The sequence below is a fragment of the Palaemon carinicauda genome, chromosome 44 (genome assembly GCF_036898095.1).
Source record: "Palaemon carinicauda isolate YSFRI2023 chromosome 44, ASM3689809v2, whole genome shotgun sequence".
In the NCBI taxonomy this organism is placed as follows: Eukaryota; Metazoa; Arthropoda; class Malacostraca; order Decapoda; family Palaemonidae; genus Palaemon; species Palaemon carinicauda.
In genome coordinates, this window is record NC_090768.1 from 44,080,719 (window position 1) to 44,095,867 (window position 15,149).

The following is a 15,149-nucleotide window of genomic DNA, read 5'->3' on the forward strand; positions in this document are numbered from 1 at the left end:
TGGCGCTGGTAAGTACACCCCCTTCTAGTATTGCGATAGCTGGCGTATCCCTCCATAGAATTCTGTCGGGCAACGGAGTTGACAGCTACATGATTATCGGGTAAGTTTAATATTGAAAAATAGATTTTTCCTTCGTCAAAATCCCTTTATTTTGGTACTATAAGTGGGCCATTCCGTCAACAAATGCCTCGCTGTCAAGGGTACCAAACAATCCTACAATGTCTACAAGGCCTCCAAAAGCCTAAGGTCAGAGGCTACTACACCACTTGCTCTCACTGCACAGCCTCTAAAACGTTTACAACGCTTCCAGAATGCTCAAATCTTGCTTACGATACAATGCCTATCGGATGTGGTCTTAGAGAGAGAGAGAGAGAGAGAGAGAGAGAGAGAGAGAGAGAGAGAGAGAGAGAGAGAGAGAGAGAGAGAGAGAGAGAGAGAGAGAATAAAAAAAGAAGGAAGGAAGGAATGAATGAATGAATAAATAGTATAGGCTAATCATAGAGAACAAAATGCCTTCAGTACACAGAAAGTCCTCACTTTACAAACTAAAGTGGTTCCAAGAAGCTGTTTCTAAGTTGAATTTTTCTAAATTTTGGCCTAGGGTAACCTGTACCTAACCCTTTTACCCCCACCATAAGGTTAAATTTCGAGCACAATTTGCTATATATTTTTTTTAAATTGCTCTAACAGGCTTAATTTTTGTCCTAGAGAGGTCAGGTTGGTCTCATTCTTTTGGAAAATGCTTGAAGTTTCTCATAAAATTATCAAAAATATGTAATTAACAGTATTTTGCAAGAACGTACCAGTACGTCCCTTGGGGGTGAAAGGGCTAATTTACATGGTTTCGATTTTCAGTTGCAAAGGTCAACAAAGTCTCGTCTCCTATTGCAAACGTCGTCTTTCTTACTGCATTAGATTATATAATTATGTTTTATTACAGAATTTCATAATGAGCTTTTGATACAATATCTGTGATTTACGATTTCGGTTGAACTTGTCTTCGTATCTCCGAATGTTTGCAAGTTGAGAACCTTCTCATTTACTAGAGTTCTTAGGTTTGAACTCGTCATACTTCTTGCAAATTAGGCTGCTTTATTTTCTTATTTAATTCCTTGAATGCAGGCAACAACGAGGACTACACCATAATGTAATCTATATTACATATTTGATTTACAGGACAAGGGATTGATTTTGAACAAAGACCTTTAAATTACTTTTATGGCACTTCTAAAATCCCTCTAAATTGCAATTTTTGCTGTGTATTTTTAATAACCTCAACTACAGAAAAGATTGTAGGTCATTTTACTATGAAAGTAAAGGGTATACAGTATTAGGATACGAGAATGGAGTCCTCTTATCTGGAGACTTTGCAGCAAATTCCATACTCGTGAGATATTTGAACATAATATAGAATTGATATTATAACCCAAGTTTGCACCACCTTAGAATTGTGAAAGTTAGATTATAAAAAGAATTAATATTACAACCCAAGTTTGCACCACCTTAGAATTGTGAAAATTAGATTATAAAAAAAATTAATATTACAACCCAAGTTTGCACCACCTTAGAATTGTGAAAATTAGATTATAAAAAGAATTAATATTATAACCCAAGTTTGCACCACCTTAGAATTGTGAAAGTTAGATTATAAAAAGAATTAATATTACAACCCAAGTTTGCACCACCTTAGAATTGTGAAAGTTAGATTATAAAAAGAATTAATATTACAACCCAAGTTTGCACCACCTTAGAATTGTGAAAATTACATATAAGTTTTTTCTTCCTGGAATTGCTTACCTGTAATCTTGCCATGCTTCTGGGAAAATCGACCCCAGCTTTTTTTCTATGCTTCTCACTTTCTGCGTGCTGACTAAGAGGCATTGGCCCAGTAAGAGGAACATTACACGCTTTGCATAAGTAACCGCTGTCTAGCTCTTCAACAACGCCAGTCTTGAGGGCTTCAATAGCAGAGGGACTGAGCGAATAGGCGGGTGAAAAATCCTGGGTGTTGGGTCCTGAAGATTCATTGCTATGGCCAGGAGTACTCGAAGAAGACTGAAAAAGTTATAATACAGACATTGGTTAGAGTTCTCTTGCTTGAGGGTACACGCGGGCACACTATTCTATCTTATTTCTCTTCCTCTTGTTTTGTTGAAGTTTTTATAGTTTAGATAGGAGATATTTATTTTGATATTACTGTTCTTAAAAAATATTTTAGTTTTCCTTGCTTCCTTTCCTCACTGGACTATTTTCCCTGTTGCTTATAGCATCCTTCTTTTCCATCTAGGGTTGTAGCATAGCAGGTAGTAATAATAATAATAATAATAATAATAATAATAATACATACAGGATTACCTTGCATCAGAAAATAAACTAGAAAATAGCCTAATATGATAGCTCTTATAAAAGAATTGTATTTTAGTGAAATGTATTATTTCTATACTAGCCTATGTTCAGTGATTCTCTCTAGAAGCTTGGTTTAATATTAATGTTTACCCTTAAACTAAAACAGATCCTGCTCTCTTTGAGATAATCTGGCAGTTAATGGCAAGTAGCACTGTGTGGATATACCAATACATTCTTGGTCTTTTTAGTTTTCTAGTTGCACTTGCAGGGTGTACATGTTTGCCTGGCTTCGGGTTGTGGTTTTTTTTTTTGTGTGTGCACAACCTGGGTTACTGAGAAATAATAGGGGACGTCTTATTCTACATTTATTCCTATGAGGGTTGTTCAATTTCTCTGACATAAGTTCAGTTTTTTTTTAAAAGTTAGATATGATTTTGTATATGCATGCATATAAATTTTTTTAATGACAAAAATTCCTCTATTGTGACACCATCTCTTCTTAAGATAAAGATGTACATAACTACACAAATTTACTGTACTTACAAAAGTTTTATTTTTGAAATATAATAAGCTTCAGTTTTATATATTAATGGTTACAAAAACTTAGGTGAAAATTAATGACGTAACTCCATTAGCACTGTATTTTCTAATAGGATCACTTAGGAACAGTGCTTCCTAGGTCTTTCATTCTGTATCCTGTCCACCAGGGATCTCAAAACGTTTGGAAAGAAGAAAAATGTAAACATCTGTTTACACTGAGGGCCGCTGATTGAATCCACCAAGATGCTGTGATGAATCAGAAAAAAAAATGAGTAATTAAGAGAACAGTCATGCATCCCCCACTAAATGCAAATGTAGGACAGGAATGCTGACTTCAGCATCCCATTCCTCCCATCCTTTTTCAATCCCACTTCCTGGACTGACAAGGTTGGGAGCAAAAGGGAAAAACATTGTCCACATCTTTCTTAGAGGAGGAAAATACTGGATGAACAGATTTGACCAAAATGTTCCAAGTGTCTTCTTTAGTGCTATCTATAAAGGTGTGATGGGGTTCGAGGTTCTTGTTGACATTGCCTTTCAAGTGCCTGGCCTCTTAAAGGTAACTGCCTGATAGATAAGGAAGTCCAGCTTACCTTCTCCCACTTCTCCATTGTGATCAGTATTGCCTTCTGTAGGGAAATGGCTGCAGTATCCAACACCAGGGCAGTCATTAGGGACAGTGCCTCCTCTTGCCTCACCTGCCTGGCAAAGCGGAAGGCAACGACATACCTCCTCTTCAGGACCCCGCTGAACAACTGGTGCCTCAAGAAGTTCAGGCCTTGGTGCCTGACAAGATGAAGTTGGTATACAGTACATCTTTCTCATCTTGATATTTGCCAAATCCAGGGTCATAGGGAAGTAAGTGACCACATCTGACCAATGTTGGTTGATCCAAGAGGTTGCTTAGCTGGCTATGGAAACAGATTTAAGGGCAAAGAACAATATGCTCTCTTACTTGAGTCTATCCACCGAGGTCCCTGATGTCAGTTACCACTACTACTGGATCAGGTGGTAGGGGACAAGGGTCTGCATTCTCTGGCATGTAAAAACGTTGGTTGTCGAAAGAGCGTGGAAGGCATGATTCTGCTTGACAGGCTAGAGAGATCAAGGAATTGACCCTAACCAAAGATCCCTGAACATGTTACGACCATGTCAACTCTAGGGTCGACCTTAGAAGGGCGACAAAGTGCCAATCACTGGACATCATCCCTTGACAGGAACTATAGTGGGGTGCACCCCAATAATTCTACTTTTCCTGAAGCATGCCTCTCCTCTCTCCTTTCGAGTTCCTTCAGAGGACCCGGACTTAGAAAAAGCCGAAGAATGCACAGATGGTACAGACGTGGAAGAAGAGAAGAAGCTTTGGTTTCTTTGGCATCATCTTGGACACATGTCACTTGTCACATCCTAAGCTGAAGAATCCCTCTTAGCCTTCATGCTGAATTCCACCCACTAGAAAGGAGGTCAAGACTTACTCTCGTCACAAGGGAACCGCTGTAAACAATCATGCCCCCTACAAAAAGTACAAAGATGATGAGAATCCACCACTAATTTAAGACATAAACCTAACAATTTTTTCCCAGGTTTACCATTCTCCGGGCACCTACATGACTGGGTGAGGAGTCCTATTGTGCCTCAATACAGTACATGCAATAGTGAAAGAAAAGGCAAAAGATTAAAACAGCCACATGTATATCTGTACAGCTTGCAGCCGAAATCAAAATGGGAGATTCACTGACTGCTGGGTGGACACGGCCTACCTCTATTCGCCAGTAATTACAACCTCCTTGTTAACAGCGTAAGTGAATTTTCTAGCATTGCTAAAATTATACTCTTATTAAAGGACAATGTTTATAATTTGTGTAGGAAAACAGCAATAGTGAATAGTTTACTTTTACATACTTTTATATCTTAATAATAAGATTTGTAATTTTGACTAAGAACAAGGATAATTTTTTCTTACCATCTGCGGTCCAGTGATCCTTTTTAGATGCTTGATGCTATCCAAATGCTGCATAAGGGGTTTAAGACCAGTGAGAGGAACATTGCAAGCTTTGCACATGTAAGATGTCCAGCTGCTCGTTTTTTCCTTTTCAACGACTGTACCAGACTGCAGTGCATTTACAACCTCTTGGGGTAGACCTTCGTCTTGGCTGTAGGAAGTTGGCGAGGTCCTCTGTGGAAAGGCTCCACCAGCCGGACTACCTCTACTTGAAGACGGGGGTTGTAATGACTAGAAAAAATAAATCTTAGTTTTAAAAGTCTGTGACATGCAAAATTGTATTACAACCTTAAATAAATTTTCAATTTTCATTTCAAAATAGCATCCTTTTAATTTTTTTAAATGAGAATTCCTTAGAAAATCCTATTCTAATTTCCTTTTCAAAGTAATAAAGTAATAATTTTTTTTCAAAACAAGAATTCATTAAAAATCCCAATCTAATTTTCAATAAAATTCCATTACATTTATTTAAATAAAAAAAAAATCTTGAAATTAGAAAACAGTACAGTACTTGTGATAGTTTATTTGTGTCAAAACAATTTGTGAGATTTTCTGTCAGCAAAGTTACTAATTTCTTTAGCAGAACAAATATTTTTAAAAACAAAAATTTTTCTCTTACAAACCCAGCAGCCGAGTCGTATCAACATGTTGAGAGCTGCAATCCCTTTTCTTGTGTCTCCTAGCATTCAAGGCACCTTTATTAGGATTAACTCTCAACCTCTGAAGCATACCTAAAAATCCATGGAGGAACTTACTTACTTTTACTTTGATGGCTGCTTTTCCGGTCCCATACAACAGGGGAACCCCACTCTATACAGGACCTCCACTGTCGTTTTACCATATTTGTTCAGAGTATTTAACGTTTCATATCGCATATTGTTCATTTACTATTAAATCGTCATGTTTAAAAGACATGTAGCAGTGAAGATACCTTTGATAAAGGGCATTGAGGAGGGCACGTCAGGCAACCGATCCATTAATGTATGGATAGCAGTGGAAAAGAAGATGGCAGCTCAGGGCTGTTAAGATAACCTGCAGGACTCTCACCAAGCCATTGTGACTTTAGGAAGAGTAAATCTCAAACATTTTGGGACTATTAGCAAATGTTCCAAAATGGACTATTGGAAGAAACATCTAAAGCAGCCCATGTTCACGGCAGGGTAGACTTCCTTCAGCTTTTCAAATGATTCAGTATCTGTTATCTTTACATACTAAAGATTTATAACAACTTCTTTCAAGCAAAATGGACTTGGTTGTCTTTTTTTGTGAAAAATAACGATTTGATTTCAGATTTTCTCATCTCATCTTCCTGAGCAAAAAAAATTATTTCTCAGCCATCAAAGGATATAGGTTATCTCTCTCCAATGATATCAAGAAGGCAGCAATAGGAACCTCTAAAGACATGTCGAGAAACTTTAGCAAGACCTGTCTAAAAGGGGATGACAAAGACTCCAGGCTAGGTCTGGTCCTAGTTCTGAGGATCTTGACCAAAATACTGTGCCTCATAAGCCTCTCCTTAGAGCCTCCATCCAGGAATTTACTGCAAAGATAACACCCTTACTGAACTTGTCTTCTTTTAAGTTTAACAAACTCCACATGTCAGGCACACTGATGCCTTTGGAAAACTGTTGCTAAATTGGTCTTTCCTTTAATATGGACATAGCAAAATAGAACTATGGGTCAGACCATTCTAATGTCACGACTTTATTCTTCGCAATCCCAGCTCTGGCTGGAGCAGAAGAGATGTTAGTCCACCTGTGCCAAATTCTATCTCAGGCAATTGATTTGGAGAAATTAGGACATTTCCTCCCTAGATGTCAAGGTGTGACAAGTTGTCCAAAATGTGAGCAGGGTATTAACTGATAGTCCTCCTTACTCTTTATCATCCTTTTACTATGGTACTACTGACTAGTCTGTATAGCAAGAAAACCTCACTTCAAGTGAATACTTGGGCATATGGAAGCTTTTCTTCTGCTTGGTCGCGTGCAGATTGGTGGCGCTTTTCGTCAACCCTCTCACTCACAAGTGGGCAATGCCTTGACTGAGGTTCACTCCCTCTATGGTGGAGGATCCCCACAGACTGAGGCAGCATTTATGGATGACACAATTGACGCTCCTTGCCTTGCATGCCCCTGGTAGTCATAATTGGCACAATCCAAAAAGATACAGGGGCGCTCTTCTGGTTCATCAGCAGAGTCATAATTGGCACAGAAGTGCAAAGAGATACAGGGGCGCTCTTCTCTGGTTTATCAGCGAAACCAGTATGCTGAACTGGACTATAGGCCGAAAAACTGCTTCCATCACTTCCAGAAGAGTATGCAGAGAATGCGGAGACAAAGTCTCTATCATAGGAGTCGATGCTCATGGGAGGCGAAAGGGTGATGGCGCAATAGGGCTGGGATTTCCAAAGCAGAATGAGGCTCCTTTGCAAGGGGAGGTAACCCCATTTCTCTAGGGGGAAGCAGGGAACTCTATCGCCTTGGGAGTTTACCCCTCAATTATACGGTCATCGGTCTTTGTTTTTCTCTCTGGAGAGTTAACTAAAGACAGTTTGGTGAGATGATTTTCATTAGTCGGAACCTCACCAATTTTCCCCGACCTTAAGGATGAACCCGAGTGAGAAAGATTGCTGCTGGATCTCTTTTACCTCCTACAATGAAATCTCACCCACTAGGAGGACGACCACGCCCACCACACATCACAAGGGGAGTCAGAAGTGCAGCGGTGCCCTCTACAAATCAGACACAGGGTTAACCTCAACCTTACTCGTAAAGGTGCCACAGTATTGATCTAGTAGCCCTAGATATGTCTGCATTCTAGTAAGTTCCTTCACACTCATACTAAAATGAGAAAAAGTAAGAAAATTAGAAAAACTTCAAGCAGGTTGGAGAGCATCGAGAACAAGTCTGCGCAGCTCGACACCCATTATCAGAATGAGGGCTGTGAGTGCTGCCAGTTTTGTACCTCCAATGGATATTGGGTGGAGGTTGCCTTGATAATACTGTACAGTACTTCATTGCCTGTTTCCAGCTTTCGTCAGTTGATATTGGGTGGAGGTTGCCTTGATAATACTGTACAGTACTTCATTGCCTGTTTCCAGCTTTCGTCAGTTGATATTGGGTGGAGGTTGCCTTGATAATACTGTACAGTACTTCATTGCCTGTTTCCAGCTTTCGTCAGAATCTTACCTTACTAAAGGACGATGGTTTTTATTTGCATAAGAACAGTTTTTCACATACAAACTCATTAATAATAAGAAAACATTTCTACCTCCTATCCCAGCACTCGTCTTATTTCTGGTTTGGACACAATGGAATAAGATTATGTTTAAAACATCAAATGGACCTGGTCAAATAGAACTGGTGCATTGTTTCTCATCTTTAGTCAGTGGAACTTTATGGCTTTTTCATGACCATAAGGTATCATATGACTAATGGGTTTGCATAAAAAAATATTTTTAAGTATAAAAAATAATCTTTACTGCTAAAATTCTTTACAATAAAGTATAAGAACCTTGCTTCAAATATAGAAGTATATAATAGAGGCAAAAAACATGCATTTATAATGTACAGTATTTGAATTTGAATATCTACCCCACATCATTATAAAAGTTTTTAATTCAACATGAATAACAACCATTGTATGCTTACATCTGGTAATGTCTTTGGGGGCCAGGACAGATTGTGTTTTGATTTTGCTCCTCCTTCTATCACAGATCCTTTGGGTGAGTAGTCTGTTGGGATGTATTCGGAGGGACTCGAGCGCTGGTGGCCTCTAGGCGTAGACGTCGAATAATTTGGCCTTGGAGAAGAATCGTTTTGCATTTGCATAGTGATATTAGAGGCTCTTTTATTTTTATGATGATCTCCACCACTCAAGTGTGACTGCAGAGGAGTTAATCCGTTGAAAGGCCTCTTGCCGACACATATTTTACACTGATATGAAAAGACTCTTCTGTCCACGGCTTCTATTTCATCGTTAATCTTTGCCTCTCTCACAATTTCAGGAAGGAAACTTAGCATTGCCCTATTTGGATTCTGTGCGTAAATGACCTCCCAAGCCGCTGAATTCTTATGCTGTGGACTTGAAATATGAGGCATGACGTCACCAAAGCCGACCTTTGAACACACGGCACATTCATATCGTTGGGATGTTGGATTGTAGTCGGTGAGTATCCCAGCTTCTATTGCATTTGTAAGATCCTGTAACAGGCAATGAATTAAATGTCATATTTTCTGACTTGCTGCAATCACTAGTTATATTTTTTCATGACAAAAAACCACTCACGAATAGAAAGTTATTCAAATTATTTATAGCTTGGCAATGGTGTATTTTCTTAGTAATGTAAGCAATTGAGTTCAAAATTTAGAAAAATATTGACTTCCTTTTATGTAGATTACAAAAGACGTACATAATATTGACTTAATACATTAAGAGGTGTTCAGAAGTTTAAATTACTGTAATTTGTATGCCATGACAAGACATCATATAAGAATGTTTAATATAAATAAGGATATCGAATGAGCCGTATATTAAAAAAATACCGTTTAGACATTCCTAGTGAGCAGTTGGGTTATTTTTACTCAAAATACTATTTAGGCATTCCTAGCGAACACTTGGTCTATTTTAATTTAGACTACAGGTATTATGATTAGAAATGTTTGTTTATGCATATATAGAATATAATTAACTTTATAAATTAAGATAAAAAAAACTTCATTATAGTACAGTCAACTGAAATGAAGTCAACCTGGATTTAAGAAAGTATAATTATTAGGGTAGCTATAAAAATTGGCAACATAATTATTGGATTACAAATTCTAACGTTTTATTTTTTTTTATTCATTTCAACCATATATGTTTCAAGTCTGGAAATTACAAAATAAATCTAAAAGGAAAAAATGACACCATAAACAGTAAAGAAAAAATTAGCCAATGGTAATTTAAATTACATACACTGTACTGATATAAGCAACCCAACCTATGGTCTATTTCTTTTAGCGATGCATATTTGCACCAACTCGCAGCGGTGCCCCTTTAGCTCGGAAAGGTTTCCGGATCGCTGATTGGTTGGACGAGATAATACCAACCAATCAGCGATCACGAAACTTTTCCGAGCTAAAAGGGCACCGCTGCGAGTCGGTGCAAATATGCATCGCTAAAAGAAACGGACTATAGAGGCAAAGTTGTCCAGCTGCAAGTTTGGGTAGCTAAGTTTGCCTAGCAAGGCATAGTGGTGCATCACTTACTAATGTTGCAATGCCAAGTCTGGTCAATTTTAATGTAAATAAGCTAGTTCTATTGATAAGGGTTATGTAAGAGTGTCTAACAGAATCTGGTACACAGGCTAACCTAGATAAAACACTACTTTTATTTAATACGATAATCCACCACCCGATGCCAACACAAGTAAATATGGAAACGTTCCATATTAACCTAATCTCCAAGATTACGATGTTGGTGTCCTTACTCATCGATGGGGCTTAATGCCCCTAACTCTGCTTTTAATTGACCTGACCTACAAAACTGTTCCCTTACTCATATATTGTATTACCGATGTGTTTGTAGATCGGCAGGCACGGGAAACCTCAGCTAAAAAAGGAAGAGAGGTTCAATCTCAATTTAGTAAACCATAGAAATGTGGCCTACGGTAATCGAAAATGCCCCCATCTAACCTTACCTACATCAGCATTACTTTTTGGGGGGAACTAACACACCAGCCGCCCGTTGAGATACTACCGCTAGAGAGTTATGGGGTCCTTTGATTGGCCAGACAGTACTACATGGGACCCTTCTCTCTGGTTACGGTTCTTTCCCTTTGCCTACACAGACACCGAATAGTCTGGCCTATCCTTTACAGATTCTCCTCTGTCCTCATACACCTGACAACACTGTGATTACTAGACAATTCTTCTTCACCCAAGGGGTTAACTACTGCACTGTAATTGTTCAGTGGCTACTTTCCTCTTGGTAAGGGTAGAAGAGACTCTTTAGCTATGGTAAGCAGCTCTTCTAGGAGAAGGACACTCCAAAATCAAACCATTGTTCTCTATTCTTGGGTAGTGCCATAGCCTCTGTACCATGGTCTTACACTGCCTTGGGTTAGAGTTCTCTTGCTTGGGGGTACACTTGGGCACACTTTTCTACCTAGTTTCTCTTCCTCTTGTTCTGTTGAAGTTTTTATGGTTTAAATGGGAAGTATTTATTTTAATATTGTTACTATTCCTAAAATGTTCTATTTTCCTTATTTCCTTTCCTCACTGGGCTATTTTCCCTGTTGGGGCCCCTGGGCTTATAGCATCCTGCTTTTCCAACTAGGGTTGTAGCTTAGCATTTAATAATAATAATAATAATGATAATAATAATAATGATAATAATAATAATAATAATAATAATAATAATAGGACCATTTGGAAGGAGTTTCCGTTATTCTACAAACTACCCATAGTATCTATGATAAGTAATCTATTAACATAGATGTTGGAAATAATTATTTCTCTAGACAGACATGAACCTTATGTCTACTTTAATTAATCTATTTCAAGTACAACTCTACCTGTGGTTCATCACTAGGAAACATTGAAAACCCGCTACCTCCCTAAGTCACCTACACAGTACAGCGTTGTATCATTACTCTTCATCCCTAGCTTGCCAACATTAAACTAACTTATAGTAGGTCGTACATGTCAAACATCTTACAAGTAAATCTATGGACGGTGCCTGGATATTGTTTTACTTTGTAAAGTTGACGCTAAGTGTATTAAACTGGGTCCCTTTGTATATTAGCGGCCAGTTCCTCCAGTGTGCATAAAAGATTTACTAACCTAAACTTCTCCCCTCTAACCTAACCTACAAGCCGTGTCATTAGCTACTTACCTAACGGGGGGTCTAACTTCCCCCTGCGACCTCCCTTACACTTCCGTATTCTTAGTCGGCCGTCATCATACGTACAGGTAGCCGTTATCTTATATACGCCCCTAACCTGTGCCCCTTCATAGACACTTGGGTATCATAGAGTAAGAATACAACAAATGGATATGTATGGGTAAAAGAGGGGTCATTTCGCCCTATAGAGTTAGGACACAGCATCTTAGGTTACATTAGGGGGAACAGCAGGATTAGTGTTTTGCTGATGATCACTCATGTGTAGATATTTTTAATTTTTCTATAACAATTTATCATAGATATTGTTGATGGACTCAATTTGTAAACACTGTTTTGATACTTCCCCCTTCACTGAATACATAACTTAAGTAGAAAAACTAGTTTAGGAGCTTTTGTATAAAGACGGACAGGAACACATGTATAGACTGCCATTTAATCTAAACTTCCTCACCTAACCTACAAGCCTTGCCCTTGTATATATACCTAATGGGGGAAGAGGGGACCTCCCTTAGACTGCCTTATTCTTAGCAATATGGTTGAAAATAAGAGGTATGAGCATGGCCGTCATTATACATACACACGGTAGTTTTTGGGCGTCCTTCAAGATAAGGACTTCTTCTGTGTGTACTGCAGTTAGCCTTGTTTACTTCACTGGATTCATAATTCTGTTCTGTTAGGTTGTCAGATTTAAAATTCAGTCAAGGAAAAATTGGGCAGTTTTCTTATAATAGAAGAACAGCTGGGTGGGTGAATCACATATCCTACGATAGAATCCTACAAAAGACAATATAAGAGTAAACTGAAGGAACGATATATATTTCAGATAGAAAGGAATTGTTCAGAATTCTTCTTTTTTGTCTGCATCTTTTCCCACTTTTGTGGGGTCGATGTTTCTGACCAGCGTTCTCCATCTACCTCTGTCCCACACTTCATCACCGGTTAATCCCTTTGATCGAAGGTCATCCTTGATACAGTCCATCCACCTTCGCTTTGGTCTCCCTCTCCTCGTTGCCTGTACCTCCATGTCCATCACTCTCCTCCCAATACAATGTTCATCTCTTCTCATGACATGACCATACCACCTCAGTCTACTTTCTTGGATCTTATCTGATAGTTCTCTAACTCCTGTGGTACCCGTAATTACCTTATATTGTGCAACCTAGCCTAACCTCACGTTGATCCCCTACCCTTAAACAAAGCCTTGGGAACACTAGAACTAACCATTAACCAGTCAGAACACTCTTACCGGTAATTTTATCTGTTTTGCCTGAGTTGGCATCTTACATTAACTTCTATAAGTAAGAGATTGGAACGAGGTTAGTACGATAATCGCACATATGACGTCACTGAGGAGACTCGTGAGACATTGAAAAAGTAAACAATACCGGATCGCTTCTTCTTCTCCAAATACACGTACCATACAAGGAGGTCTCGTTTGAACAGGTTGTTGAGCGCCCACTTTAAATAGGATTACTCCCGATAGAGAACGGACAGGAGATAATTCCATCTTGGTAGACATAATTATGTTGAATGCAATGCTTTATCAGTAGTTGAAGGCTTGAGGGTATGATAAGATATTGATTAACTGATAGCAATTATCTCAAACAGTCAGTGGTGTAAGCCTTGCTATTAGGGGTTGCATGGGAATTGTCCCCTCATGAAAATACAGTAAACCATGAGTACGACTGTACCATCCTCCTTGCAAAGCAATATTCAGGTAAACATGGCCTCACTGAAATATCTCTCTCTCTCTCTCTCTCTCTCTCTCTCTCTCTCTCTCTCTCTCTCTCTCTCTCTCTCTCTCTCTCTCTCTCTCTCTTTCATACTTATTTGGATTCAGGTTTGTGATTGTGAAAAATTCTATTAAAGGCAAACTTCCAAACACGAAGAAAATCTTTAGATTAGTATTCACCAATATCAATTTATGCTGTTTTTTTAATATTTTTTTTCAGAAATTGTAGAATATACACAATTTTACCTCATTATAAACTGTATAGAATATAAAATTTGTGGAACTTGATATAAGACCCCAAGAGCTGGATAAACAGAAAACGAATAACATTTGGTTAAAAAGTAGCCTACACATTAATAGTCTTAAATAAAAAAAAGAAAAAAGGCGCCTGGATAGCTTGTCATTAAAAAAAATTTAAAAAATAAAATGGATGATGTATAGGAGTTATAATGGATGAAAATCTATAAATGGCAGATCAGAGAAATAAGAAGTAGACAAAGTTTACATGGACATATGTGGTGCATGTGTACTGTATGTCTAACCGGGTTATGCATGTGTTAGAGGTCACATTTGTGAATGAAGTTTTACAAGTTACAGACACAGACACACGCACACACACATATATACAGTATATATATATATATATATATATATATATATATATATATATATATATATATATATATATATATATATATATATATATATATACATGCATCGAGATCTTGTCTTAAAATAATTATTTTCTACTTTGATATCCCGATTTCTGTCATCCAAGAAATGTAGTCTCCATGATTATACAAATGTAGATACTTCAATTATTTTTTACATGATTACTATAACAAGTCTGTATACTGAATCACAAAAATATTTGCCGAAAAAACTACATGGTAAAAAATCTCTTTTGGATAAAAATCACTCCCATTATGTCAATATTAATTGGTTGTCAATTTACCAGGAATTGAATATAAACTGTTATTATTATTATTTGTTTTTTTTTTTTGTTTTTTGCAGAGCACTACTAATTGCATTAAAAATAGAAATTTACATAATTGCAATAAAAAAAAAATTATGGGACATGCTATTGAAATTCATAACATTATTTTGAAACTGTTGGTAACATCAAGATCTCATTATAGTGTCATAGCCTCTGCACAATGGTCTTCCACTGTCTTGTGTTAGAGTTCTCTTGCTTGAGAGTACACTTGGGGACTTTTCTATCTTATTTTTCTTCCTCTTGCTTTTTTTAAGTTTTTATAGTTTATATAGGAAAGATCTATTTCTATGTTGGTGCTGTTCCTAGAATTTTTTTTATATTATTCTTTACTCCTCATGTAGTTTATTTATTTCCTTATTTCCCTTCCTCATTGAGCTATTTTACCTGCTGGATCCCTTGGGCTTATAGAATCCTGCTTTACCAACTTGGGTTGTAGCTTAGCAAATAATAATAATAATAATAATAATAATTATTATTATTATTATTATTATTATTATACTACTACTACTACTACTACTACTAAAACAACAACAACAACAATAATAATAATGATAATAATAATAATAATAATAATAATAATAATAATAATAATAATAATAATAATAACAATAGCAATTATAATAATAATAAATCTCTGGCACTAAGTA

General features: G+C 37.3%; 1 protein-coding gene across 3 annotated transcripts in view; it reads right to left on the bottom strand.

Moving 5' to 3' along the window:
- The window catches only part of LOC137634243 (uncharacterized), a 44,977-nt gene extending 31,666 nt beyond the window's left edge, over nucleotides 1-13,311 (bottom strand). For 2 of the 3 annotated variants that reach the window (XM_068366519.1, XM_068366521.1), the window contains exons 1-4: nucleotides 13,191-13,311; nucleotides 8,539-9,090; nucleotides 4,850-5,119; nucleotides 1,798-2,055 (exon numbers count right to left, since the gene is read on the bottom strand). In XM_068366519.1, the coding sequence (XP_068222620.1) occupies nucleotides 1,798-2,055; nucleotides 4,850-5,119; nucleotides 8,539-9,090; nucleotides 13,191-13,292 (1,182 nt within the window). In that variant the 5' untranslated portion in view covers nucleotides 13,293-13,311. The other variant, XM_068366520.1, reaches the window with a different exon arrangement.
- Between the last annotated feature and the right edge of the window lie 1,838 nt (nucleotides 13,312-15,149).